Source organism: Eupeodes corollae, chromosome 1 (assembly GCF_945859685.1).
Source record: "Eupeodes corollae chromosome 1, idEupCoro1.1, whole genome shotgun sequence".
NCBI classification, from domain to species: domain Eukaryota; kingdom Metazoa; phylum Arthropoda; class Insecta; order Diptera; family Syrphidae; genus Eupeodes; species Eupeodes corollae.
The window spans coordinates 249,390,202-249,417,582 of NC_079147.1; the positions used below are offsets into that span (position 1 = coordinate 249,390,202).

The 27,381-nt window shown below is 35.5% G+C and overlaps 1 protein-coding gene across 3 annotated transcripts in view; it reads left to right on the forward strand.

The window, feature by feature from the left end:
• Window positions 1-27,381, forward strand: part of LOC129942836 (serine-rich adhesin for platelets) — a 236,411-nt gene that overhangs the window by 184,283 nt on the left and 24,747 nt on the right. For all 3 annotated transcript variants that reach the window (XM_056051925.1, XM_056051926.1, XM_056051927.1), the window contains one exon: window positions 18,392-18,479. In XM_056051925.1, coding sequence (XP_055907900.1) covers window positions 18,392-18,479 — 88 coding nt within the window. The remainder of the gene's footprint in view (window positions 1-18,391; window positions 18,480-27,381) is intronic.

Genomic DNA, 27,381 nt, shown 5'->3' on the forward strand with positions numbered 1-27,381 from the left:
TCGTTACTCGCAAATGTTGCGCGTTTTGCGCCCATTTTACGGTAGACGTGGAGGTCCTTCAAAGTCGACTCTTTAACCTTTAGTGGCTAAATTTGAGACGACCAATTCAGTTAACAATCAGCCAACACCCGTACGTTCAAGAAACGCCAGAGTAGTAGAGAACATCACGATCCGTGAAAGGTATAGCAGAAACCAAGGCAGTCTATCCCTCGCCGTGCATAAGACCTCGGCCTTTCGCAGACTTCAACTTGGTGAATTTTGCATCGGGATTTGAGCCTTCACCCGTACAAGACCCAATAGACCCAAGAGCTTATATACAACGCCGTTTGTTCGCTAACTGGACTTCGAATCGTTTGAAAGTGGACCCGAAAAATCATCTTCAGTGACTAGGCTCCTTCTTGGATAAATGGCTGTGTTAACAAGCAAAATTTCAATATATAGGATGACACCAACCCAAACGAGTTTCAACAGATGATATTGCATCCTCAAAAAGTTACCGTTTGATGGTTTCAGCAGGATGATGCTTAGTCACACACAGAAAACACTACGACTGACATTTTGCACGAACGATTTGAGGGTAAGACTATCTCTTGCAGGGTGATGCGAATTGGCGACCAAGGTCATGCGATCTGACCCCGATAAACATTTTCCTGTGGGGTTTCTTGAAGTCGCAGGTCTATGTAAATATTAAATAAAACACAATTGACTGATGTCTTAAAGGTGAACATAACGCAGGCCATCGCTCAAATTCAGCTGGATCTGTGCGAAAAAGTCATTGATAATTGGACCACTTGAATCCGTGCCACAGTTAGAAGACGAGGCGCCAATTTGAATATTGTCACTTACTCGTAAAGGCATACAAGCGCCTTTCAAATATAAAAATAATTTTGTTAATACCTCACACACTTGTTTTATTCCATTTCAACATCTTCTCGCTCTTATTGAAAAATCCTTTAGCTTCTTAAAAATACTTTGCTTAACTTTTGTATCATCGTTGAAAATTAAATTTTGAGATTTTTTATTGATTTTAGCTGATAAGTTAAAGATTTGTTTAAAAAAAATATAAAAAATTTAACCCTGCATTTTTCTTTAAGTTAATTTTAATTTTCAATGATAAAGACTTTTTCAGTGAATAGCTGATTATTGATTCCATTGTTCCACTGAAAGCGTTCTATGTTCTTTGTATTTCAACCTCTCAGGTTTTCTTACAATGATCAACTTAAACATCAAATGCTTGATTACATTAAAGAAATGCATGTTTCAATTTGTGTCCAATGATAGAAATTTTCAATGAAAGCTATAACCAACCTGTCAAACAAATTCCAATGATAAGTTTCAATGATGAAAACCAATAATAGCTACAACTGGTCCCTAAATACATTGTTTCGGTGCATTTGCAATTTGATTTGAATAAAATAGCTTACTATTTAGTAGTTTTCTACAAAAGAAGACTTCTTAGAAGCTTACATTCAGTGTACAGATATTGACAAAAATAGTAACCAATCATGATTGATTACTCAATTTTAATTTCGTCATAATATAAGAACTAAAAAGCAAGATACAATTGTAAAAAAAATTCGAATACGAGATTTTCACCAAATATAACATTATACAGTTATTCAAGTTGTTCTGGAGATTCCGTACGTCCGTCTGTGAGCCGTCTTGTCGATTGAGTTCAAACTTGAAAACTGAGTTTTTAAAAACATTGGCGTTAGGTGTTTTTTTTTTTAATTTTTAACACTAAAAATGACATTAGTTGCCCCCACACAAATTCGTTGCTTAAAAATCGAAAATTCGAATTTTCTTAAAAATGGCCCCATAGATTTGTATGAAGGTTTGTTTACAATTTTTTCTCTCAAGAGGGATTCTTTAATTATGAAAAGATTTGTTTTTTTTTGTATCTCTCCAGAAGCATTATCATTTTATTGTTTAAATAATATTTAATTATCAAAAATGATTTAATTTTTTGATACCTAAAAAAAATATTTTCTATTAAAAATTCGTCCGAAAAAGGCGCTAAATAACTGTATACTTTTTACTTTTGTGCAAATTTTTGTCTTTAATAATTGATTAACTAAAAACTGCTTATACGATTTTTGATTGATTTAATAAGTTAAGTTTTTTTTTGAAAATTAAATAGAATATATTTTTAAGTCTTAAGTTCTAAATAATATTTTTAAACAAAGTCTTTGGATAAAAAAGCTGCTTCGTGCGACCCAGTCGTGCCTCTTAATATCTGGTCTGGTTTTAAGTAGATATAAACAAAACTCCGAGTCTTAAAAAAAATTAAGAAAAAAATATCAATTATAAATGAATTTAATGCATAAAAACAGTTCTGTGAAAAAAATGTATAATCTTTACATCGTTTTGGAGAAAGTAAGATTATTGTACTTGATATTTCAAAAGCATTCGGTAGAGTTTGGTGGCACTAGGCTCTCTTATCAAAAATACGTGCTTTTAGTATTAATGAATTTGTTCTTAGTTGGATTAGAAATAAACTTTCTAACCGTTCAATACAAGTTGTATTGGATGGTTTCAAGTCTGAAATTCATAAAATAAATGCTGGTGTCCCCTAGAGCTCCCTTTTGTCTCCGACTCTTTTTCTTATATTCATAAATTATCTCATGTCTGCCAAATCCATTAAACTGTTTTGCCGACGACAGTACCCTCAGCTTTTCATACTCGTTTCTAGATTCACATCCTTGTCCTACGGAGGTGGAAGTTTAACGGCAGCGTATAATAAGCTCATTAAATTCTGATCTTGATAGCATTGTCCAATAGGGAGTCAGAAACCGTGTAGAATTTATTGCTTCGAAAAGTTAATGCTGTCTCCTGTCATTAAACCGTAACATACCCCCGATGCCACTATCTATGAGTCGCACTTGCATCCAGGAAACTAATCAACTGTCAGTACTCGGTATGTGTGTCACAGATCACCTATTAAGGGGTGGGATCACATATTTGACATTGCCAAAAATGCTACCAGGTGCTTAGGATTTCTCTGACGGTACAAGAAATGTTTCACTCCTTCTGATCACGCTGTAATTTACTAAACCTTCATTCGTCCAAAGCTTGAATATAATCTTTTATAGAATAAAAAAAGGGCTTTAAAAATGATAGGCGATAGAACTATAATTGAAACATTTACCTTGCTAGAACACTGCCGCAATGTTTCATTCCTTTCGTTGTTTTATCGATATTTTTACAAACAATGTTCTGTCGAATTAGAAAGTTGCATTCTTCCCCTTAAATGATTCAGCCGTAATACTCGCACTTCCAAGAATGCTCATCAGTTTAACATTAAGCTCAATTTCGGGCATACTGTCAAGTATAGAGATTCTTTCTTAAATGACACATCAAGAATGTAGAAAGCTTGGGCCAACTCTGTTTTTCTCTCCCATTTTGATGTTCAGAACTTTAAGAACAATGTGCACCAGTATCTTCTCTTAAATCCTTTCCTATTTTCCTAATGCTCTCACTGTGTTCTGTATTTTCTCATTTTTTAAAATCAACATTCTTGTAAACAAGTCCGCTTTCAAAACAATTCGAAAACATAAGTTCCTACAAATTTGAAATAATAATTAGTTAAAACAAGTAAAAGTAAAAGTTGTGGTTTACATTTTCCTCAAAAATATTTTTGTAAACATTTAAACAAATAGTTTTGAAGAAATTCTTTCTAAAAGATGTTCTTTTTTAAAGCGTTCTTTAAATCAATTAAATTACAAATTATCTGTACTTAAAATTACTCCTAAAACTAATGAGTTCATTTTCGTAGGACTGAAACGTGTTTTTAAATTTATTTTATCTTAACACAAATTTTCAAAAACAACAAAATATTGTACTAAATTTTAAGAAAAAAGTTATTTTTTAAAAGAAATATTTAGATATTCTCCCCTGAGAAGTGTTAGTTACATAAACAACAATTCATCCTTAGTTGTTACTTAAATTTGTAGGAATGCTCTTAGGGACTCTTTGGGTTCAACTCGATACCTAGTTTATCGAATACAGGAAATTAAATTGTTCCTTCGAAGGAACCTATGCACGTTTTGTAAAATCACAACTACAACAACTGTAAGTTCTAGTAACTTTTGTATAAAATAGCTCTTTCCAAAAACCCCTAAACAACTACTTATTTAAGGTCAAAAGTTATTATAGTACCTTAATTAGAGGCTTACAGAGAAACAAACCCCAAAAATTCCAAAAAGGAAAATTCAAAATGGAATCTAGGGGTAGTATTTTGTATAATAGAAAAACCACATTCAGAATAGAAGTGAAGTCCTTAATGTTAAGATACTGACATTGAATAGGAAAATTCATTTCAAGCACAAACCATAATTGTTTTCATTTAGAACTAAAATAATTACTTAAAAGTTCAATTTGTTTTAGTTTTGAAAAGAAGTTAAATTGCATAATACGTATAGGTATATCCTTTCTACCCCACCTGACATTCAAATTGTGATTGAAACTTTGTTCTTAAAACCAAATTCAAATTCCTTAAATTGAACTTTTCCCACACAAAAGGCTTTAATTTAAATTTGATTGTCATTGTCATCATCTTCTGGTTGAATAAGATTTTTGATTTTGAGCAAGCTTTCAATTCAATTCGAATTAAATGCACTTTCAGAACAATACCTTTTCATCAAAACCTACATACCTATGTGTATACAGGGTATAGAATTTAATGTATATACCTACTTCCATTTAACCATGTGACCCAATTTTTATGGGACACGTGCAGTCCCTAGCAACTGGTGAGCCCCAAACACATATCATCTACTTCTAGGTACTCTACATAGAACATTGGGACTTGGAAGTCCTGTCCTGATTTCCATTGAATGAATATAGTATATGTATGTATGTCGTTGATGTTGTGCAGTGTTTCGTCCTTTGTTTACAGGAAGAGGAAAAAAAAGCTTTATCATTTTATTCTGCTGGCCCCAATGCCTTTCAATTTGTCTGTGCATACACAATTTGTATGTTTGTACCTCTTGTAACCCCCTCATATATTATATACCTCCTTCTTTCAGCTTGGTATAGGTATGCTATATAAGTACCAACAACCTGGCACTTGAGTAATGAGCAATAAAGTTCGTTTAGCCCTATGCAACTTACATACAGCTATGGCCAAAATAATAGGAACATTTTTTTAATTTTGAGTTAAAGTCATTTATTTATTTAAAAGTAAAGCTTTATTGTATAAACGGTCAATATACTTTTGAGAACATAACCGTTATGTGTATATAAAGTACAGAGCAAGTCAAAATAATAGGAATACCTGAAGAAAATTCGTTGAACAGTCTTGTTGGTAAATTTTTTAAAGAATTGAATTTCAAAATGTTCAAATTTGTATTCTTTACGTATGCTATACATTACTTAGAGCAACAATACACCGAACTAAATTAAATGCACTATTTGGTTGGACAAACTTGCCTCAGTATCTTAAGAGCCTGTTTAAAGATTAATGGCGCAAAATTTTAAACGATTTAGTAAATTATTGAAACAATTTAAGCAATTTACTGAGCTAAACAGGTGATTTAGTTAATTTTGAATAATTTTAACATCTTATTATCACTTAACAATTTGCTAAAGTTAAAATCACGGAATCGCTACTTTAACTTTTAACAATTTACTTAATCCATATGACATCGATAGTTGGGAATTTCCATTAATAGGTCCGTTTGACAGCAGTTGCTTTGTTTATTTTTACGAACTGTCTTCTTTTTAGACATGTTTGGATGCGCGTTTTTTAATAAAAACCAATTAGAAATTTACTTGTTAGCAAAGGTTAAAATTTTAGATTCCCATAGTAAATCGATAAATATTTAGTAAATTGGTAACTAGTAAATTGTTGAACACATAACATTAAATTCTTAAAAATTTTGCTCCAAAATGTATGTTTTATGACCTAAAAAAATGTATGTGCAAAAATTGAAATTGACGATTTTTAGAAATATTTAGTTTTTGCGATATTGGCAAAAATTTGTGATCTTACTTACTTACTTTACTTGAGGTGGCGCTACATTCCGGGTAGGACCTGGGCCTCAACCAACATGCGTCTCCAGCAAGCTCGGTCCCTAGCTAGCTGTCTCCAGTTTCGCACGCCAAGTTGGTTGCGGTCCTCTCCCACCTGGGTGCGCCACCTGAGTCGCGGTCTTCCTCTACTGCGCCGTCCCTCAGGATTGGATTCGAAGACCTTCCAGGCTGAAGCGTTGATGTCCATCCGCTCTACATGACCTAGCCATCTTAGCCGTTGGACTTTAATTCTGCTAACTAGGTCAGTGTCGCTGTACAGCCTGTACAGTTCTTCGTTATATCTTCTCCTATATTCCCCATCTATGCGTACGGGACTAAAAATCACCCGAAGAATTTTTCTCTCGAAGCATCTTAAGACGTTCTCATCTTTCTTTGACAGGGTCCAGGCCTCAGCGCCATAAATGAGAACCGGAATGATGATTGTCTTATAGATGGTGATTTAACATGCTCGAGAGAGGACTTTACTTCTCAATTGCCTTCCAAGTCCAAAGAAGCAGCGATTTGCAAGATTTATTCTTCGTTTGATTTTAGCGCTGGTGTCGTTGTCTGCATTAATAGCGGTGACGTTTTGTCCAAGACGTCTTCGTTCAGTGTCCTTTTTTGATGACAGCATATACTTGGTCTTGCCCTCATTGACCACTAAACCCATCTTCTTCGCTTCCGTCGCAATGGTCAAAAACGCTCCACTGACATCACGCTTTGATCTTCCAATTATGTCAATATCATCTGCGTATCCGAGTAATTGGATGGACCTTTGGAAGATTGTGCCTCTAGTGTTGACGGTTGAGTTTTGCACAATTCTTTCCAGAACGATGTCGAAGAAGTCTTATGACAGTGCATCGCCTTGTCTAAAACCTTTTATGACATCAAATGCCTTTGTAAGATCTTTTCCGACCTTGATAGAGCAGCGTGCATTCTCCATCGTCATTCTGCACAAACTGATAAGTTTGACAGGGATGCCAAAACTAGACATTGCTCAGTAGAGCTCTTACCTATAGATGCTGTCATACGCGGCTTTAAAATCGATAAAAATCGTGATGGTGGATACCGATTTGAAGCTCCTGGGTTTTTTCCAAGATCTGCCGTAGTGTGAATATTTGGTCGATAGTCGACTTTCCTGGTCTGAAGCCACACTGATAAGGACCAATCAGGTTGTTGACGAATGCTTTCACACGTTCACATAATACGGCAGAAAGGATCTTATATTCAATGTTAAGGAGACTGATGCCTCTGTAGTTGGCGCCGCCGTTTAGAGGGAGTCTCCTTTCTTATGTATCGGACACACTATGCTGAGATTCCACTCATTGGGCATGCTTTCTTCCGACCATATTTTGCAGATGAGTTGGTGCATACTCCGCACCAAGTCATCGCCTGCTGCTTTGAATAGTTCGGCAGCGATTCCGTCAGCTCCAGCAGCTTTGTTTGACTTAAGTTAGATATAGCTATCTTCACTTCGTCAAGGTCGGGTAGGCGGAATTGTTAATCTGCGTCGCCAAGGTTGAGTGGTTCTATCTCCCTTACGGCGGAAGTCGGTTCGTCATCGCCGTTATATAATTTGGAGAAGTGATCTTTCCATATTCTCAGCATCGACTGCGGTTCCACTACGATGTTCCCCTGATCGTCTTTACAGGCTTCGGTTCGTGGCTGGTACCCATTTGTGATCATCAAATTATTTAAATCGGTTCATTATTTCCTGAGGACATTTAAATGCAAAATTACGGTTTTATAAAGGGTACTATTCTCGGTCAACACGAAAACATGTTTTTATATTGAAAGAAGCCAAGTTAAGATAAAATGTTTAAGCTAAATTTCATACATATCATGTGGGAGATTTTAAGAAAATTCAAATTTTGATTTTAGAGCAAATGATTTGTACTAAAGGCAAAATTAATAAAAAAAAAATACTTAAAACGAATCTGCTTCAAACTCCAATTGTCCAGTTTTAAAAATTGAACAAAATTAAAAGATATCTATGTCAAGAAGAAGTTCAGAACCAACAAAACTTTAAAAAGAAAATCTTATGCTAATCTACATGAAACAAAAAATCTGTAGTGACATTTTGTGCACAAAATTCAGCTTTGAAACATTTCCTTGAAACCGGAAGGTGGCTAACCTTAAACCACAATCTCCGTATATGGTGCAATTGCAAAAACCGGTCGTTCTCCGAAGCGGATTTCAATCGGGATCCGGTCCTGGCCTCACACAATAAGTTTCTCTTTATATCCCAATCGCGAGTCAACACCATCTATTTGCGTACCCATCTGCTTCGGGCATCCTGATCTTCTCCATCTCTCCATCGTAAGATCGGCCACACTGTTGGCTTCCCTGAAATGTTCTTCTAAGTACTTTACGAGCTGGTTCCTCTTCGGTCATACGAACTAGATGTCTAGCTTACTGGAAACTACCGAGCTAAATGTTTTTCACAATATTAGCTTCATGGTAGATTGCATACAGTTCATGACTGTAGCGTCTCCAGAATTGTCCTTCCTCACATTAGTGGCCAACAATTCTCCGTAAGACCTTCCTAGATTTTATCTGTCTTACATTAATCTCAAGGAAATGCTGAAACACTTGTGCTATAATAGCTTTCAACAAAAAAAAAGAATATATTGAAAAACTATAAAAATAATGTTGAAAATGATAATAACTAATTTGAGCAGGTAGTTAAAGACGAAGTTTTTACTCTAAATTGCCAGTACTAATTAACTCCCTTACCATTAAAACACCGTTTTAAGTATAATTTTGACATTTTTAAAGAGGCATCTTTTAAAAACCTAGTGTGATAGAAAAATTATAAAACGAGATTCGTATTCTAGACAGCTTGACCCTTAAAAAAAGTATTGTACATAAAATTAAATTTTTGATTTGTTGCTTTACCCAAGTGCTTAAGACATAGTTTAATTTGTGTTCCTATTATTTTGGCCATAGCTGTACAGTACATATACACATGTATAGGACTTATTTAAAGAAAAATTTAAAAGAAGTGGGAAGCGCTACAAGTTCCTTAACACCCGACAAATAACAACTTGATGATGGGGAAAACACTTTTGGCACAAGCAAAGGCACAGGTTGGATTGTTGGCTAGTTCGTTGGTTCGTACATTTTTCGTTGTTTTTGGTTGTAAAACATTGTGTGCCTGGTGCAACTCAGTGCAACACCACTCAAAAGTGCTATTTTGTGCAATTTTCTCAAAACCAACCTCCTTCTTCCAGTAAAAACCTCATCATCACTTAACATTAATCACAGTCTAGTTGAATAAAAAGACACTCGGTAGTAAGCAAAAGCAAGCTATACCATGAGCATATGCTCATATAATTTAAGTATATCTATAAGATGGTGCTATTTATGTATAGTATAACCTAAGAGCGGTATAGTAACAGTTTCTATGCCATGAATTCCGGAATGAATATGTCGGTTGTTCTTCGTCGTCTTTGTCTCGCGACGTCGTCATCGGGGGAAATCTGTTTACCACCATTTTTCTATAGGTTTAGCGATCTTTTGTTTATGTGTTACGTTACTTTTGCGAGAGAGTTGTGACTTGTGCTATTACAAAAGTAATAATCTTCACTCGTTTCCACATTATCGTCTTGTTTCGTTGTCGACTTGTAAATTTGTCTTAAGATGGATAGGATAATGTTGCATACTCTATCCAAATCAAACTTACTATAAGCTTATAGAAATACATCAGTGCCGTCTTTAATTTAAGATTTAATTGGGGGAAAGACTTCAAATATCGTTTTATTTACATCCTAGATTGTCTTCCATTAATTTTTTACTACACTAAGATATAACGTTTATAGAGTTGTATCTCCAAAGAAGTTTGATGAAAGTTACTCTGATGATACTTGTTAAGTCGAGTTTTGCCGAGCTGACTAAAACCCTACAAAAATATTGTTTGTGAGGTTTAGAAAATGACTGTTGCAAAAAGTGGTTGTTATCACCAAAAACTTTATTAAAGCCTTTGATAAAATCAGTTACCAAATTATTTATCTTAAACTCAAACCCTTTGAGTTTCCATCCTTTTTCATTTCATAGCTGAGATCAAACCTAGAGAACCGCCAATATAGAGTTGTTTTAACGTTCTCAATATCGTATCACCCTGACACATGACCTTCAACTTGAAGGACCAGGTTCTTGATTTAACTCCAAGGCCAAGAGTCGGCATAACCGTTTCTAACAGGCCTGAGCTTGCAATATGTCGTAGAAGCCCTATGAGATGTTAACCTAGTAGTTTAACCTAACTTGGACTAAACAGCTTTGAGATCAAACGAAGAAATACTCCTGCTAGCCGCTGTTTTTTTGGTCTAAGAAAGCAATTGAGTGACAAAGCCCTCTCTTGAGCAACCCAAATGTCACTTTATAAGACCTTCATCATCCTCGTCCTACTATACGGTATAGAAGCATGGACTTTTGCAAAAGCGGATGAAAGCACCTTGGGTCGTTTCGAGAGAAAAGTTTTTCGCGTGATCTACGGTCCCGTATGCATAAAAGGGGAGTGGAGGAGAAAATTGAAAATTGTAAGGGCTGTACAGCTGCGTAGACTTGGCCAGAAGGGTAAACCAATGCCCCGGACTGGAAAGTCTTCGAATCCAGAGGAGGCCCGCGAAATAGGTGCCGCGCACAAGTGGAAAGTGACCTTACCCAACTTGGGGGGTCTAACTGACTTCCATGTAGATATAGGGAATTTATATGCTTGTCTATAATCTGGAAGGAAGAAACGCTTACTTGCACCTCCACGTTGGTGGCCACTGGGCACAAGTTATAGAAATCAGTGCAGCTCGATGATAATTGATACTGTTGCAATTAATAGTTATTGAAAAAGGCACAGCTTAGAACTGCACTGAGATAATTCTTAACTTGTGAGCGAACGCAAGAAGCTACTGTTGACTTCCTTCCAAGATTAAATGTTTCGAAACATGATCAACAATGGACTGTCGTCCTGCCTCATGTGTTCGAGGTTTGACTTACTGATATAAATTATAAAAAATCCATTGAAATCAGTAAATATACAAATCGAAAGACTATAAGTCGTCGGTATTTCATATAAGATAAATAAGTCTGGAGTGGAAGTAAAAATCATTTTCTAAAAAAAATGATGTAATTGTAGATAAAGCTCAGTGGATTGAGTTCCAAATGAAGCCACGCGGCTACTTCTAGAGTTATCTTGCCTAGATGTGATACCACGGGATATGTTGCAGCCCCATGGTTAATTCCATGAACATATATGGGATATACTTAGATGAGCAAAGCTAAAACCAAAGGTTAACAAATTAGTACATTTGTTAAGTCTTAGTAGCTTAGAAAGAGGAACTCACTCGAAGCATTCACCAAAAAGAGTGGATAAATCTTGTGAAATACTTTTGGTATATTTTAAAAACTAAGCGACAAAGCAATGCAAGGGGCAGCAAATTTAAAAGCTTGTCATCAAATAATGGCCTGTGACCAGGTGTTGATGTTGCGGGTAATTATCTTAAATTTACCCAACTTAAAGCGCGAAACTAGAGACATCTAGCTAGGGACTGAGCTAAATGGAGAAGTTTGTTGGGTGAGGCTCTAGTTCACACAGACCTAAAGCGCCACTTTACCAAAGTAAGTATGTAGTTTCCGATCCTATTCATGGAAATTTAGGAGTTCCTCAAGGTAGCCACTTTGGTCCTTTATTATTTATGTTTTCTATAAACGATGTTATAAATGTCATTGATAATTCTACTGCCTCCATTTATACTAATGGCATGAGAATATTTAAGGTTATTTCTACTCCATTTGATTTTATCTTACTCCACTATGATCTTGAATCATTTAAATCATGTTGCGACAAACAATTCTTAGAACTCAATGTTGCTAAATGCCAATTCATAACATCTACCCGTAAGCGATAACATCTTCCCTTCCGAACCTATAGTATGCGTGATGTTTATTCTGTCTTTTCTATTCTCGAACTATTAGGTATTTGTGGTACTCAATTTAATTTTCAAGCCTATTTGACTATATAATTAACAAGGCTAAATCATTTCTTGGATTCATCAAACGTTGGTTTAAGGAATTTTGTAACCCCTATAGTCAATCTTTGTCAGAACTCTCCTTGAATATTCTAGTCAAGTCTGATCCCGTCATGTGAACTCTTTCTAACCTTGGAGTTTAAATATATTTAACAACTCTTCCAATCTTATGAAGATCGTTTAAAACTTTTTAATTAGCACACTCTGCAAAAATTCAATGAAGTCACTGATATGCTTCTCTTTCTAGACCAGCTTTTAGCAGGGACCTTATAGACTCACCATCTCTTCCAGAAAAGATTACCTTTTATACTAATCCACAGAACTCCAGACATGTCCCATTATTTCGACTTCCCCATCACCATACAAATTACTGACACTTTTGAACTTATATTGAGATTGCTGAGCATAGCTAAAAACGCGCATATAACCTTTGACGTCCATATCAGTCTTTTCTACCTTGAAATACAATCTCTAGAAGTCTAGCTCATACTCTTTTTTTGTTAATACCTTGCATGTAGCGTTATAAATAAATAAATCCCAGTTTAAGGTTGTTAGGGGTATCAAATGATAAAATGGCAGGCAGTGGAGATATGTTTTTACTAGACAAGAGCATATCTTCTTTTTTCAAAGTGGCAGCGGTGGAATTCCCAAGATGGAATCAGTTCCAGTCAGGTTGAACTACTTAGTGAAAGTTCCTTAGACAAATTCATAGCTCAGTCCTTTAACAAGCGGTTTGTTCAGTTCTATGTATTTGGGTTTTTAGTAAGGATTTTACCCTCGAAGTTGGGGGTCTTATAGCCCGAATTGCTTCCCAATCAGATAAAGTATTTAGGAACAAGGCACTAACAAGATTTTTAATTAGGCAGCCTACCCCTTAATTTGGATCCTATATGTTCCAATCGAGTATCAAATAAATTGTTGAATGAATAATTCCGGAATGACAATTTTTTCTTTATATCTTCTTTTATTTTGTAAATAAGATTTTACGTCAAAATAAACGTGACATAAATCTGAAAACTATTTTTGGTTGCATTTATTATCCTTAAAAATTGCATTTTGCTTATACATTTTAAGCTTAGTTTTAATTAATGACCTTTTTTAACAAAAATATAAAACTTTTATCCAATTTCATTTGCTTTTGTTCGGTAGCGGCCTTGACTCCCATAATCCCCCCCTTATATGGTAGTACAAAGCTCCGCGCTTGTATGTTTATTTTTTAGTTTATCGCTTATATGGTTGAAAGATTCATTAGATCTTATTTGTACTACTTAATTGGCCAAAGTTGACAAAAGAATTGATTATTAATTTATTTTTTTTTAAGTTGAAAATGTATAATTAAAAAATTGTTAATGAAAAGAGTTTGAAGTTGGGTATCGGAGACGTTGAAATTGTTTATGATGCGTGAAAGTTGTAAATCATTTGGATTTATAGCGGAAGTAGACATATGCTTATGTATACAAAATATTATGACATTCATTTAATAATTGAAGATAAATGAAAAATGCTAACAAACTTATAAGTAGTATAGATAAGATTGTACACAGATGTGTTATATTTGAATAATGAATGTCTATTAACCAACAACTTAGAAAATTGACACTTACTTTAAGGAAATTCATATCGGCATAAAGCAATACCAATAAGTGTCAGCGAGAAAGTAAATTTTTGCATAATGTACATTAATTTAGCGTTTGTTAAGATTAATAAATTGAAGTTGTATATATTTCAATAAACCTATGACGAATGAGACTTCAAAATCTCTTTAATCTTAAAAGCTTTTAAAAGTGAACTGTGTTAAAATTCAATTCAAAATTATTACATTAAGTGAACAACAATTGTAATACAATTTTTCGAGTTCAAATGTATAAGTATCCAATCATAATATTTATTTTAAATTGAAAACAATCAAAAATTGTTAAAAAACAGAATGAAAATTTGTTTGAACTCATTAAAAAGTCCATATACGCCCTGTTGTCTATGGAAAACTAAACTTACACGTATTTTTAGAATAACTCTATTTTTGCTAAGACTTGACATTTTATCAACTATTCAAAGCTAAGTTAAATTCTTCAAGTGTGTTCCACAAAAGTTTTCCAATAAGAGGTTTTGTTTTGGTAGAAAAATAGAATTTTTGTAAAAGTTATCGATGGAAGTTTATTTGACAGTAAGGCAGAAGGTATGAAGTTCACAATGAAAAACGATATTAACCAAATAACCACGTCAGCTATAGATAGAGCAGCATAAACTTTTCCTATAATGTGAAATAACCAACTTTCACCTGTGGAAATATCTTTCACTTGACCTTAAACAGAAAATTCTCAAGGTGTTAAATCAAAAAATCTCGCTGTGCAATTGTGATTAAAATTGTAGCATTTCCCATAAAATATCAAAGCTCAGTAGAAGAATCCATTCGCTGTTAAAACTGCACAACCCTCATTTTCGAATAAGCAAGGTTCGAGCAAGAAATACCCGTGGCGTGATCGTTAGCTTGTTGGACTCTAAAGCGGCCCGAAAGGGCCAGAGGAGCCTTCGCTCTGACGAAACGGCTGTTTTTAAGCAGTCGGCTTGACCCCAGAGTGAAGGTAATTTGCTACATGGCCCTCATTCGGCCAATGATCGTTTATGGTTGTCCTGTGGGGTTCAGCGTTGCCGCTTTCCAGGTGGAGAAGTTTCGGGTGTTCGAGCGACAGTGTTTATGACGCTGTACCGGCTTGTATCGAAAAGCTGAATCTTCTTTCGTGCATTACTATTCCAACGAGGTCCTATAACACGGGGCTCGAATCAACAGGATTGACGATTTCGTGATAACACTTGTTCGAAGACACATTGCAAGAGGTATGTCTTCGACCAACAATTTAATTTTCGGGGCGTTCTATCCGAACGACGAGGATTTTGAAAGTGCACGCTTGAGCGGCTTCATTCCACCAGAGGCATTCCTCTTTTTAGACAAATGCGGTCTGATACAGAATAGATTGGCAGTTCCGTTAATCTACCACGTCAGACGAAGAACCGTGGATAGGCGACTCCCGTACAATCGGGACGTCATGATGGCACAAGGCGGAGCAGAGCTCCTTCGGTTCAGTAGGGCTGTGTTTGAACGGGACCGAACTGATAGGGTGAAGCTGAAAAACCAGTTTTGGTGGCTTCAATTGGCGGGATAGGGTTTTAACCTTGGCCGTCTTAAAAACTTATTTTATAGTTTTAGGGTTTAGTTTTGGGTAAAATAGGCAGTAATATGATTGTAAGTTATGGTTTATTAGGCTAGTTTTATAACTGTATGTCTAGCTTTAAGGTAATTTCATTGAATTAATAAAAATTAATTTAAAAAAAAGGGTGTTGAACTGTTATGGGAGAGGTCTTGGGTCCAATACCTTCATGTGCCATCTAAAGTTTTATTCACGCTTACTACTTTTTGGGAGTATTTGAAAAATCCTTCAAGAGTAATTTTTTGTAATGAAAAATGCTTTCTCAAATTAGCCCCGTTTGGATTTGGCTTAAAACTGTGGGTCCTCTTCTTTCCTGCCAAAATAACTCGCATACAGGGATAGTTGACAGTTGTTAATCACTAGGTTCTATTTCTCAATGGCCTGTTGCGCCTCCTAATTTATTTTAAAAGTCTTCAATGCAATCTCTGCCTGTCTTCTCTTGCAGATGAAACTGTTCCCTTCTTTACAGATGTACTCCGAAGGATCTAATAAATGTCTGTTATTTCGTCTTCCCTATAATTATAGAGTGTTCCAGGCAGAGGTTTTGGTCATCAAAAAAGCTTTCTGTTGGGTCAGAGATATCGACAACGGATATAAGGCGTCTTCTCAGATAGTCGAACTGTCATAAATTATCATTGGACTCTCTGTAAATAAATTCACTTACAACATGAAACTGGGTGCCTGGAAATTGAAAAGCTGACAAATGTGCAACAAAAAGGAACAACTTTACTTTCGATAGGCAACAAATCCAACTTGTCAGCCAACTTAACTAATTTGGTCAATGCTTAATGCTTTACGCTCTAAACAACTCCTTTCGGTTGGTAGATTGCACATAAGCTCCATTGCAGGACACTGCTTAATAAGTAGGCATGCTTTTCAACTTGGAGATCTCGCAAAAGATTTTTACCCAAGCTTCATGGATTAAGTAGAAGAGGAGACGATGTCTCTATTTCTATGTCCATGTTCTGCCCTACCACAATGACGCAGACTCCACCTTGGAGAATTTTCTTATAATTATCCAAGTGATCTAAGAAATTGTGACATCTATTGCCTCAAACGCTTGAAAGCTGGTTCTAACTGGTTCAATAAGTAATGTAGATCTTAAGATCCATGCGATATCACAACGGATCAACTCTTGGTCTAAGTGTGTTGGTTTTCCGTCAACAGCCACTTTAACCTAATCTAACCTGACTCTTTCGAAGAATTGACAAATCCTCCAGGAGTAATTATCGTCATAAAAAGTGCTTTCATAAATTACCCTTTGGAATTTGGCATAAAAACTGTAGGTCCCTCAAACTTTGACATTACTCACACATAGATGCGCTTTTGGAACACCTAATTTATTTATTTATGAAGTCCGCTTTTCAAAAATCAATCTTGGCATTTCCGATATCCAGATTCGACAATTTACCGCCCGAATTCTGAGTAAAATTGGGTCTGATAATATTTTTCGATGAAAAATCTGCAACTTTTTCATACATTTTAATTGCCATTGGCTTCAACTCTTACTTCAAGACCTACGGTTTAAAGCAAATCACGGTATTATGTCGTTTGTAGAATGCCTAATTCCGTAGTTCAAAGAGAAATTGAAAAATCTGGGTTTTTATCAACAATATGGGTTAGAGCAGCTATGATCAGAAAAGATCTTACCGATGCATTTGGTGTCAAAAAAGGTTTTAGAAAAGGCGATGCACTGTCATGCGACTTCTTCAACATCTTTCTGGAAAGAATTGTGCAAAACTCATCCGTCAACACTAGAGGTATTCCAAAGGTATATCCAATTGCTCGCATACACAAATGATATTGACATAATTGGAAGATCAAAGCGTGATGTCAGTGGATCGTTTTTGAGCATTGCCACGGAAACGAAGAAGATGGGTTTAGTGGTCAATGAGGGCAAGACCAAGTATACGTTGTCATCAAAAAAGAATATTTAACAACGACTTCTTGGACAAAACGTCACATTGGTCACCTATAACTTCGAGGTAGTTAAGAACTTTATCTTCCTAGGCACCGCTATGAACACAGACAACGACACCAGCACTGAAATCAAAAGAAGAATAACTCTTGCAAATCGCTGCTTCTTTGGACTTAAAAGGCAGTTGAGAAGTAAAGTCCTCTCTCGAGCATCTAAAATCACCATCTATAAGACACTCATCATCCCGGTTCTCATTTATGGCGCTGAGGCCTAGACCCTGTCAAAGAAAGATGAGAGCGTCTTAGGATGCTTCGAGAGAAAAATTCTTCTGGTGATTTCGGTCCCGTACGCATAGATGGAGAATGGAGGAGAATATATAACGAAGAACTGTACGGGCTGTACAGCAACAATACCTTAGTTAGCAGAATTAAAGTCTAACGGCTTAGATGGCTGGGTCATGTAGAGCGAATGGACTTCAACGCTCCAGCCCGGAAGGTCTTTGAATCCAATCCCGAGTGACGGAGCAGTAGAGGAAGACCGCGACTCAAGTGGCGCACTTAGGAGGGTGAAGACCTCAACCAACTTTGACGCATGTTGGTTGAGGCCCAGGTCCGCCCCGGACTGTAGCGCCACCTTAAGTAAGTAAGTAAGCTATGATCTCAGTTTTTCTTGAACGACAAAGATTTCGATTGCTTGCATCACTAAATTATCCCAACGGCCTATTCACGAGAATTAACATTTTCAGCAAGAAGTGGCTTTTACTAAGTGCTTTAGTTTTTTAAATGTGAGGGGAAAAATTTTCAACATTTTTATAGTGAATTTTAAATTAGTAACCTTACTGTTGTTGAAGAGTTTATCGGTAACCTTTTAAGTAATGGCGTTGTTTTATCTGCCAAGTGTCAAAAACTGACAACTTCAAAAACGTGCTATTCAAAATTAAACCTTTTATGGAAAACCCGTTAATATATTTGTTAAAATGTTTTATATTTCAATGTGATTTCCTTGAGAAACGTATTTATAAAGTTAGTGGACCTTGATCCTTGGGAAGAAAGTACTTAAATCTGATTTCTAATTCCTTCATATTGTCATATTTAAAAATATTCCTCTAATACTTTTGTGACTCTAATCCAACAGAAGAAATGAATGTGATTCATTTTACTGTAATAATGGAAATTTAGTTGCTAAATGTTTGCTTTATTAAATTCTAATAAAATTTTGTTTTTTTCTAATTTCAGTGATTTCAGTCGTGATGGCCTCTCTCAATCGCACGATAGTGTATTTTCCGAATCAGCAACAGCCAGCAGCTTATCGATTGTACTTAAGGTAAAGCACTTAATTTTAGTTAAAACAAAAACCAATTTAATATATTCCCATTCCATCTACAACTACTGTCATCAATTTATTGTTTTAAGTTGAAAGTCATTAAAAAATAATATTTATACCAACACAATTCTCACTTTTTTCATGACAAAAAGACAAAAAACACACCCTCTCAATTCCTAAGGGTGTCTTTATTATCTTGTTTTAATGTGCAATATGTTGCCAAAGTAACGAACGATGATGATTCTATATATCGACAAAAAAAAAGACAAAACAACAATAAAAATGATTTCATTATATCGTGCACAATGGCAAATTGATTTTAATCAAAATCAATTTTGATTACATGAGCAACTATCTACTGACAAGACAATCACTAAAAAATGGCTACTTTTCTATAAAGTGTTGTGTTAATAGCAGTTACAAAAATAAGACTACTATAACAACAAAAAAGACGTTATATCTGCGCAATACTGAGTTCGAGCACATTTCAAATTCATGAATCACCTTTTTTCTTTTGTTATTTTAATGTTTGTAACGTAACTATAGTAATTGGCAATCAGAAAATGAATGATGTTTATTGTTCGTTGTACAGTCTGGTAATGAAAGAATGAATACATTCCATTAAAAAGATTATTATCATAACTAAAGATACAAAAATCTGTTTGCAGCTAACTTATGGTAATCTTATGTAAAAATTATGTGAGTAGGACTCTCTTGTTAAACACTTTTAAGAGCTCAACTCGTTAGTTTTTAAAAAGTTTTAAACAAAACACAACTAATTTAATGGAATAACAAAAACATTGCTTAATTAAATGAAATAAGCAAATACATTGATTAAATGTTCGCCATGGCTTCGATAGCATACCTCTATACAACAGTGCACATTTTAAATGACTTACTCACTTACTTACTTAAAGTGGCGCTACAGTATGGAGTGGACCTGGGCCTCAACCAACATGAGTCTCCAGTCAGCTCGGTCCACAGCTAGCTGTCTCCAGTTTCGCAAGCCAAGTTGGTTGAGGTCTTCACAAACTTGAGTCGCGTCCTTCCTCTACTGCGCCGTTCCTCGGGATTGGATTCAAAGACCTTCCAGGCTGAAGTGTTGATGTCCATTCGCTCTAAAAGACCTAGCCATCTAAGCCGTTCGACTTTAATTCTGTTAACTAGGTCAATGTCGCTGTACAGCCCGTACAGTTCGTCGTTATATCTTCTCCTCCATTCTCCATCTATGCGTACGGGACCAAAAATCACCCATAGAATTTTTCTCTCAAAGCATCCTAAGACAGTCATATTTATCTTTGACACGATCCAGTCCTCAGCGCCATAAATGAGAACCGGGATGATGAGTGTCTTATAGATGGTGATTTTAGATGCTCGAGAAAGGACTTAACATTTCAATTGGCTTCTAAGTCCAAAGCAGCAGCGTCCTTAACCACCTCGAAGTTAAAGGTGTTCATGGTGACGTTTTGTCCAAGGCCTCGTTGTTCATTGTCCTTTTTTGATGACAGCATAAACTTGGTCTTGCCCTCATTGAAATGCTCTACTGACATCACACTTTTATCTTCCAATTATGTCAATATCATCTGCTTATCCGAGTAGTTGGTGTACCTTTGGAAGATTGTGCCTCTTGACGGTTGAGTTTTGCACAATTCTTTCGAGAACGATGTTAAAGAAGTCGGTTGTAAGTGCATCGCCTTGTCTAAAACCTTTTTTGACATCAAATGCATTGGCGAGATCTTTTCCGACGTAGATAGGGCAGCCTGCATTCTCCATCGTCAATCTGCACAAACGTATACGTTTGTCATACGTGGCTTTAAAATCGATAAAGACATAATAGGTATCGATTTGAAGCTCCTGTTTTTTTCCCAAAATCTGCCGTAGTGTGAACATTTGATCGATAGTGGACTTGGTCTGAAGCAACACTGATAAGGACCTATGGCAGAAAGGATCTTATATGCAATGTTAAAGGGACTGATGCCTCTGTAGTGGACGCAATTTAGAGGGTCTCCTTTTTTATGTATGGGACTTACTATGCTGAGATTCCACTGATCGGGCATGCTTTCTTCCGACCATATTTTGCAGATGAGTTTGTGCATGCTCCCTACCAAGCCAACGCCTGCTGCTTTGAATATTTCGGCAGCGATGCCGTCAGCTCGAGCAGCTTTGTTTGACTTAAGTTTAGATATATCTATCTTCACTTCGTTAAGGTCGGGTAGGCGGAAATGATTGTTCTCTGTCGCCTAGGTTGAATGGTTCTTTCTCCCTTACAGAGTAATTCGGTTCGTCATCGCCATTGTATAATTAAGAGAAGTGGTCTTTCCATAAAAAGATTTGACGTACCTCCACAAAAAGTTGTCTAAAGGTATCAGATCACACAAACGAAGTCTCCAATTTATAGTTCCATTTCTTGAGACAATTTGATAACCAAGAGGGAAACAAAAATCACAAAAAATTGCCTATAACCTTGCCCTGGGACGATGTATTATAATCTCGAAAATATCATTAGAATGTGTCTAACTTCATCAATTCTGCTTGTTAACAGATCCTCAAGCCAGAAGAATACCTTATTGGTAAAGACGATTTCACAATAAAAAAAATCAACAGAGCTCGAATTTTGGAAATAAATATGTGCACGATTTGTAAAATTTATACTGCTGTAAGTCCTTTGGGAAGTATACTTAAAATGTAAAAAATACTTTATAAAGTTGACATTTAAAAGTTATCTCTGTTGAAAGTTCTTTATCTCTAACAACAAACGGGCAATAAAACTAACTAACTAATAGTGAAGTTCTTAAGCCAACTGCCACGCCCTTAACAACAAATCGTCAATTTCTCTAATATACGTTTTTTAATAAGAGAGTCAATTTTAAATGGCTCGCTGTTTAGGTAGCTGTCAGATTTGAAGTTGCTTTCTTTTGACATGTGTCAAGTTGGACTAGATTTTTAATGAATGGATGAACACTGTTAAAATTAAGATCCTACATTTTTTTCAAGAAAAGTTTCCCTACCGTTTAAGTGTTAATTCATCATATTGGTACTGGTAATTTTTTTAGAGGTAAGGAGCATTATATTGGCTACTTTACTTGTGGTGGAATAATTGGTCCATGCTTCTTAAAATACTATACTGGTCAGAATATTACCTGTAATTGATGGCCACTACAGAGCTACGATTCCTGACATTTTTGTTCATTAATGAAGCAACCACGATGTTCAGAAGTTTTTGTTAAAACAAGACTGCCGTGCATGCCACACAACTCATGCTACTATTGACTTATTGAAGGGAGCGCTTGATAACCTCATATAATCAAGTTGTGGACCCTTGAATAGGCCTCCAAGATCGTGTGATTCTGTGGGGATACGAAGCTCAACGCTGATAAGCCCGAAACGATTGACCACTTAGATCTAGGACATTCGCATTGTTTTTACTGGTATAAGGCAACTTGTTTTTTATTATGCCAGAAGATTATCTTTAAAAATAACCTTAGTTTTATTTAATGTTTGAAAAAAAACACACTCTTTTGTACTATAACCATTCAATACTCATAAACATATTTCTGATCATATAAAATTGTCCACTGAAGTTCGTCTTGCTTATTAAAAGGATCTCCACTTTTATGGACATTTTGTTGACTTCCAGACTTTTTACGGTACCTCATCATTTAAGACAAAAGGTATCCATTAAAAGTGTCGCCCGTTCTTGCACCACAGACTGTCCACTAATCAGAGATGATTGCCATCGCAATAAAACGATCATGATTACGCCTTCGTTGCGGACAACCCCATCATTGCCATCATCAGTGTCAACAATAGAATATCCCTCAGGGGCTTTACAATATACAATAACTGTATATGATTAAAGGTCTACAACCCATCCCATCATACTCGAATACCATCAGCTCCACAATATAGCCGCACTTTAGCTGACTGGACTAACTAGCTGAGTGGAATGCAGGCGATGTTTCATCATCATCATCATCAACATCAACATTCTCATCAATTCAATTAGATTAATCTATTCTCGTTGTATTTTAATTTGAAAACAAATTCAAAACACAATCCAAAGGGGTTTTTGTGTGATGTTGCTTGCTTGCTTGATGGTGTAGAGTGCACTTTTGTGAGGTCTTTTACATCTCTGAATGAGATTTAAATTGTTTTAATCGATAAAAGCACTCTTTATGAGGGTTGAGTAGGGTATTATAAAGAATGGTCTGGAATTCAATTAAAATTTAAGTCTTGGAGGTTTTGAAAAAACAATTTTCACAACTTAATGCGATTTGTAATACGTATACATCACACTTCACTTCAATTCATTGCACAAGTTTACAAGAATTTAAACGAAATAAACAAGAAGAAGAGGACTTAAAATTCAAACCATTAGAAGCAAGAACCAGGTGAAATTCCACCGAAGAAACAGACCAAACCAATCGGTGGCGCACGACTTTGCATTTCTGCACATCATCGCTGCTGCGCCACACCATGCCGCGCCACACCATTGCTGCATCTCCATTACACCACACCACACCTGTTCGGCTTAACCACCAAGTATTGATGTTTTTAAGTGATGTGAGCTCAGTGGGTTTTAATTCTAGAGCCTCATTTCTATCGTGTATTTGAACAGAAACAGCAACAACATCTATCTGAATCTTGATAAGCTCAAGTTGCCATACGAGTATGAACGTACACCGAGTACAAGCCATGACTTGAGATCGTGTGTACTACGAGTACAAGTACTTACCTGTTTTACTTTACCCATCACCAACATCATCACGATGTTATACTTTTAAGCCAAGTTTTTCTTCCTTTTGAAATTACCAGACTTTCCAGTTCTTGAGATTGGCATAGCGCCCCAATGCATTAAATCGAACACACATCAGTGGAAGAAAAAAAAAAAAACTTCTGCAAGCCCAACACAAGAAGAAGATGTGTGGCAGAGTCGGGGAAAATTAATAAACAAAAAGATATAAACTAATAGAAAAAAGATACATTGCAAAGATATAGATACGAATATGTATGAGGATTAGATAGATAGACGTATAGACCTTTTTTTGTTTGAAAAATGGTTCCACAAAAACTTAAAAAGTCTTCGGAGCTTGAGCAACCGGGAAACCGGGTCTATATTGGCTCTTGGCTCCACGAAGTCGTCATCAACTTCATCATCATCATCTTCATCATGATGATAATCAAGATATGTCGGCAAAGAAAAAACATAATGATGGTAAAATGAAGAAGTCTTCATAACCACAACTACAACAACTGCTTGCCAACTGCCATAGTTAAAGTAAGTAGTCAAGACATCTAATCCGGTAGGTAGGCCATATGAAGTTTTCTGCAAAGTCTAAGTTAGTTTGTCTTGAGACGTTTGATCGGATGTATCTTTATTGTTTTTTTGGATTTTGCATTTTTTTCGATAAAAATCAAAAGGAAAATAATATTGAATAATAATAAATTTCGGTTCGTTATTGTTAATTAATTTTATTAATTAACAAAGAGTGTTAAAGAAGGTTTTTAGTTTTTGTGAGAGAAAAGTAAAATGATACTTTCATATATTTAAAAAAAAAAGGTTTATGATCTTTAATAATTGCGAATTGTTGGTGAAATGATTGAGTGTTTGAATCTACAAAGAGCTCAACAAATTTAAAAAAAATTACTCCTAATTTAAAACTCTTAAGTTAAAAAGTTCATAGATTGATAAGTTGACTTTTGATTTGTCTTTGTTTTCTAAAAATCATGGTGACAATACTTTCTAATTAATAAGTTCCAATTGGCATTTTCAAATCTGACCTGTATTATTGCTTTAATTGAGTTAACTTTGATTTCTGATTAATAATACTTATTTTCTGGAAGAGTGCTTTTAGTGGAATTCCGAACTAATATTAGTGGAATTCCGAACTAATATTATGTGGATTTGGAGTTTTCCCTTTTGGATTGTAGGAAATATTGTGGAACGTAATTGATTGATTTACGTTTTCTTTATATTAAAAACATTGAATTGGACGAAAAAAATTATTTTTATCTTTTCAGAAATACAATTTTTTAATGTTCTTAAAAACCTGCAAAACTATACAAAGTTCTTAGAGAACGTTTTCAAAAATTAACATTCTTCGAAAATGTCAAAGAAAATATTGTTTTGTTTAAGCTAATGGCATTTCATCTTCAGCCGCCTTCATCCCCTCTTAGGGTTAAAATTTTGCGCTCAACTCTGAAATAAAATTACTTTTAAAAAAGTGTTTAGGACGTATTAATGAAACTCTTCATCAAATATCAGCTTAAAAGAAATATTATCAAATTGAATATCTAATTTTTCTGCAAGAAATTAATAATATAGAAGAAAATTTTAGCTATAGGCAAACAAACGTTATGAAGATGTTCGATGATGAAGTTCAAATTATTTGAATAGCTCTTCTTTGTATACTGCCTTAAATTAATGGTAATCCAGGCCAGTGGTAAAAACTATATTCAAGTTTTAGGAGAGACAAAATGTTTGTGTCGTGTAAGAAAACCCAAAAATTACGTCTTCTAATCCTCCATTTTCTTTTCTTTTATTTTCATAAAAGTAGAAAAAACGCTAATAGTTCTTGTAGTTTTTTTAATCAATATTTTTTATTAAAGAAATAGTTTTCGTTATTTAAGTTGCAATTAATTTATTATAAAAACCCAAATTTGTATGTTATTTAGCTTTTTTAGGTGACGAAGAAGTAAATAAATACAATTTGTTTGGTACAGTTTGGTTTTTCTATCAAAATTTCTAAAATCATACAAAATCCCAATTTATTATTCATTAAATATTATTTGCATAATATAAGAGCTTGGTCAGAAAAAAAACAATTATTAAAATTGATTAATTAGTTCCTTAAAAACGGTCCTAAATCCATCGGGCCGCTTTTGAAAAAAAATTGAATTTTCGATATTTGACACAAAAAGATTTAGTATACTTTGTAACAATTGAATATTTTACTAAATTAAACATATCTATTAAGTCCGACGTTAGCGGTACTGCCTAAGAAATTGAAAACACAAATTTTCCTGATTTTGGAGAACTTGAATTTTTTAAAAAACAAAATAATCTAATGATTTTTTAAACGCTTTTTAAATTCCTTTAAGAAAAGGTCACACTCATGGCAGATAGATTTTGGAGCCATGTTGCGGCCATTTTGTTTTGGTGACACCTGTCAAATCGTTTGTTTATTATTGAGTTGCTAATGCCAAATGATGAAACTTTTGTATCCAAATGAGTGTTCGTTAATGCAAACTTTGCAGTATTGCTCTGATTTTACGGTAGACGCAATGGCTCTTCACAGTCGAATCTTCAGCGTTTGGTTTCCAAATTTACGTACGTTTAAGGAACTTAAGATCGGCTGAGTACATCGCACGGTGGGTAGAAGTGTACAACCAGACCCCGAGGCAGTCTATTCCTCGCCGTGCATAAGAACTCGGTGTTTCGCAGAATTCAACTTAGCGAATTTTGCGTCGGGACTTAAGCCTACAACCGTTCAAGATCCAACTGACCCAAGAGCTCAAAGTTCATGACAATAGACAACGGTGTTAGTTCGCTGACTGGTGTTTGAACCGTTTGGAAGAGGACACAATTTCTGCCGAAAAATCATCATTAGTGAATAAATGGCTGTGTTGACAAGCAAAATTACGAGGTTCACCAGGTGATAATGCATCCTCAAAAAGTTACCTTTTGGTGTGGATTTTGGGCCGGCGGTATAATTGGTCCGTAGTTTGTTGAAAATTTCGTTAGTGTGGGGATCACAGTCAACAGCGAACGCTACATAACAATTATAACAAATTTCTTATGGCCCAAATTGAACCATATGGACCTAGACGACATGTGGTTCCAGCAGGACAACGCTACGTGCCACACAGCAAACCTGCCCTTATTGAAAAACCCATTTCCATTAAAGCCGGCTTAATTTTCAAATTGAATAAAAGAAGTTGTATATCAGTAGATATCAGTGCGGTTTAATCTTTATGTATGAGGCCTATCAATTCAATGATACTATGTGTGAATTATATCATCGTTTAAAGTGCTTTGGCGGCTTCGTAGAATGGCGCGCATTCGAAAGGTCTAGTTTTCGGTGAGTTTGGCGAATAAATCAGGCTGAATTTAACCGAAAGCATAGATTATATTGTATCGTATAAGGCATATTCGCATATACCTGCGACTTAAAAAAAAACCCACCAGAAAAAATCTAAATGTTTCAACTCATAAGATATTGGTGGCTAATTCACGTCACCTTGGCTCGACATAACCATGCCCAGATACCCCTTTGCGCAGAGTATTTTTTGTGTCTTTAGCTGTATGGCACGCTGCATCATCCTTTTGAAACCATATGTCTTTGGTGTCTAAATTATTCAATTAAGGCCACAATTAGTTGGTGATCATCGGCCTATAGTAATCGTCATTGGCGATATGGCCTGGCAAACATTATTTTCGAAGAAGTACAGCAGATAACGCCACCAGCTAAAGAGCCACACCAAAAATTAACTTTATTTGGAAGCATTTGCATCTCGTTAATCTCGCATAGATTGGTGTTGTCCCAAAGAGAGCAATTCATTTATTCACGTACCCATTCATCCAAAAATAGGCATCATCGCTAAAAATGATTCTTCGAACAAAATTTTGAACAACTTTCAAATGCTCCAAAAAACTATTTAGCGAACACACGAAGCTGCGTATTATTGTTTTTCTTCAGCTCCTGGGTCGCTTGGAATTTGTATTGGTGTAGACCCAAATCATGGTGCAAAATTCCCCAAGTTGAGAGCTGCGTCAGGAAAAGTTCTTGACGTAAACTGTGCACTGAGCTGGTTGACTCGAATCAGTCCACCAAACGTTGATTAGTTTACTTGGAAGGACGAGCATGTCCCCAACGCTGCAACGCTCAAATCGTTTCTACTA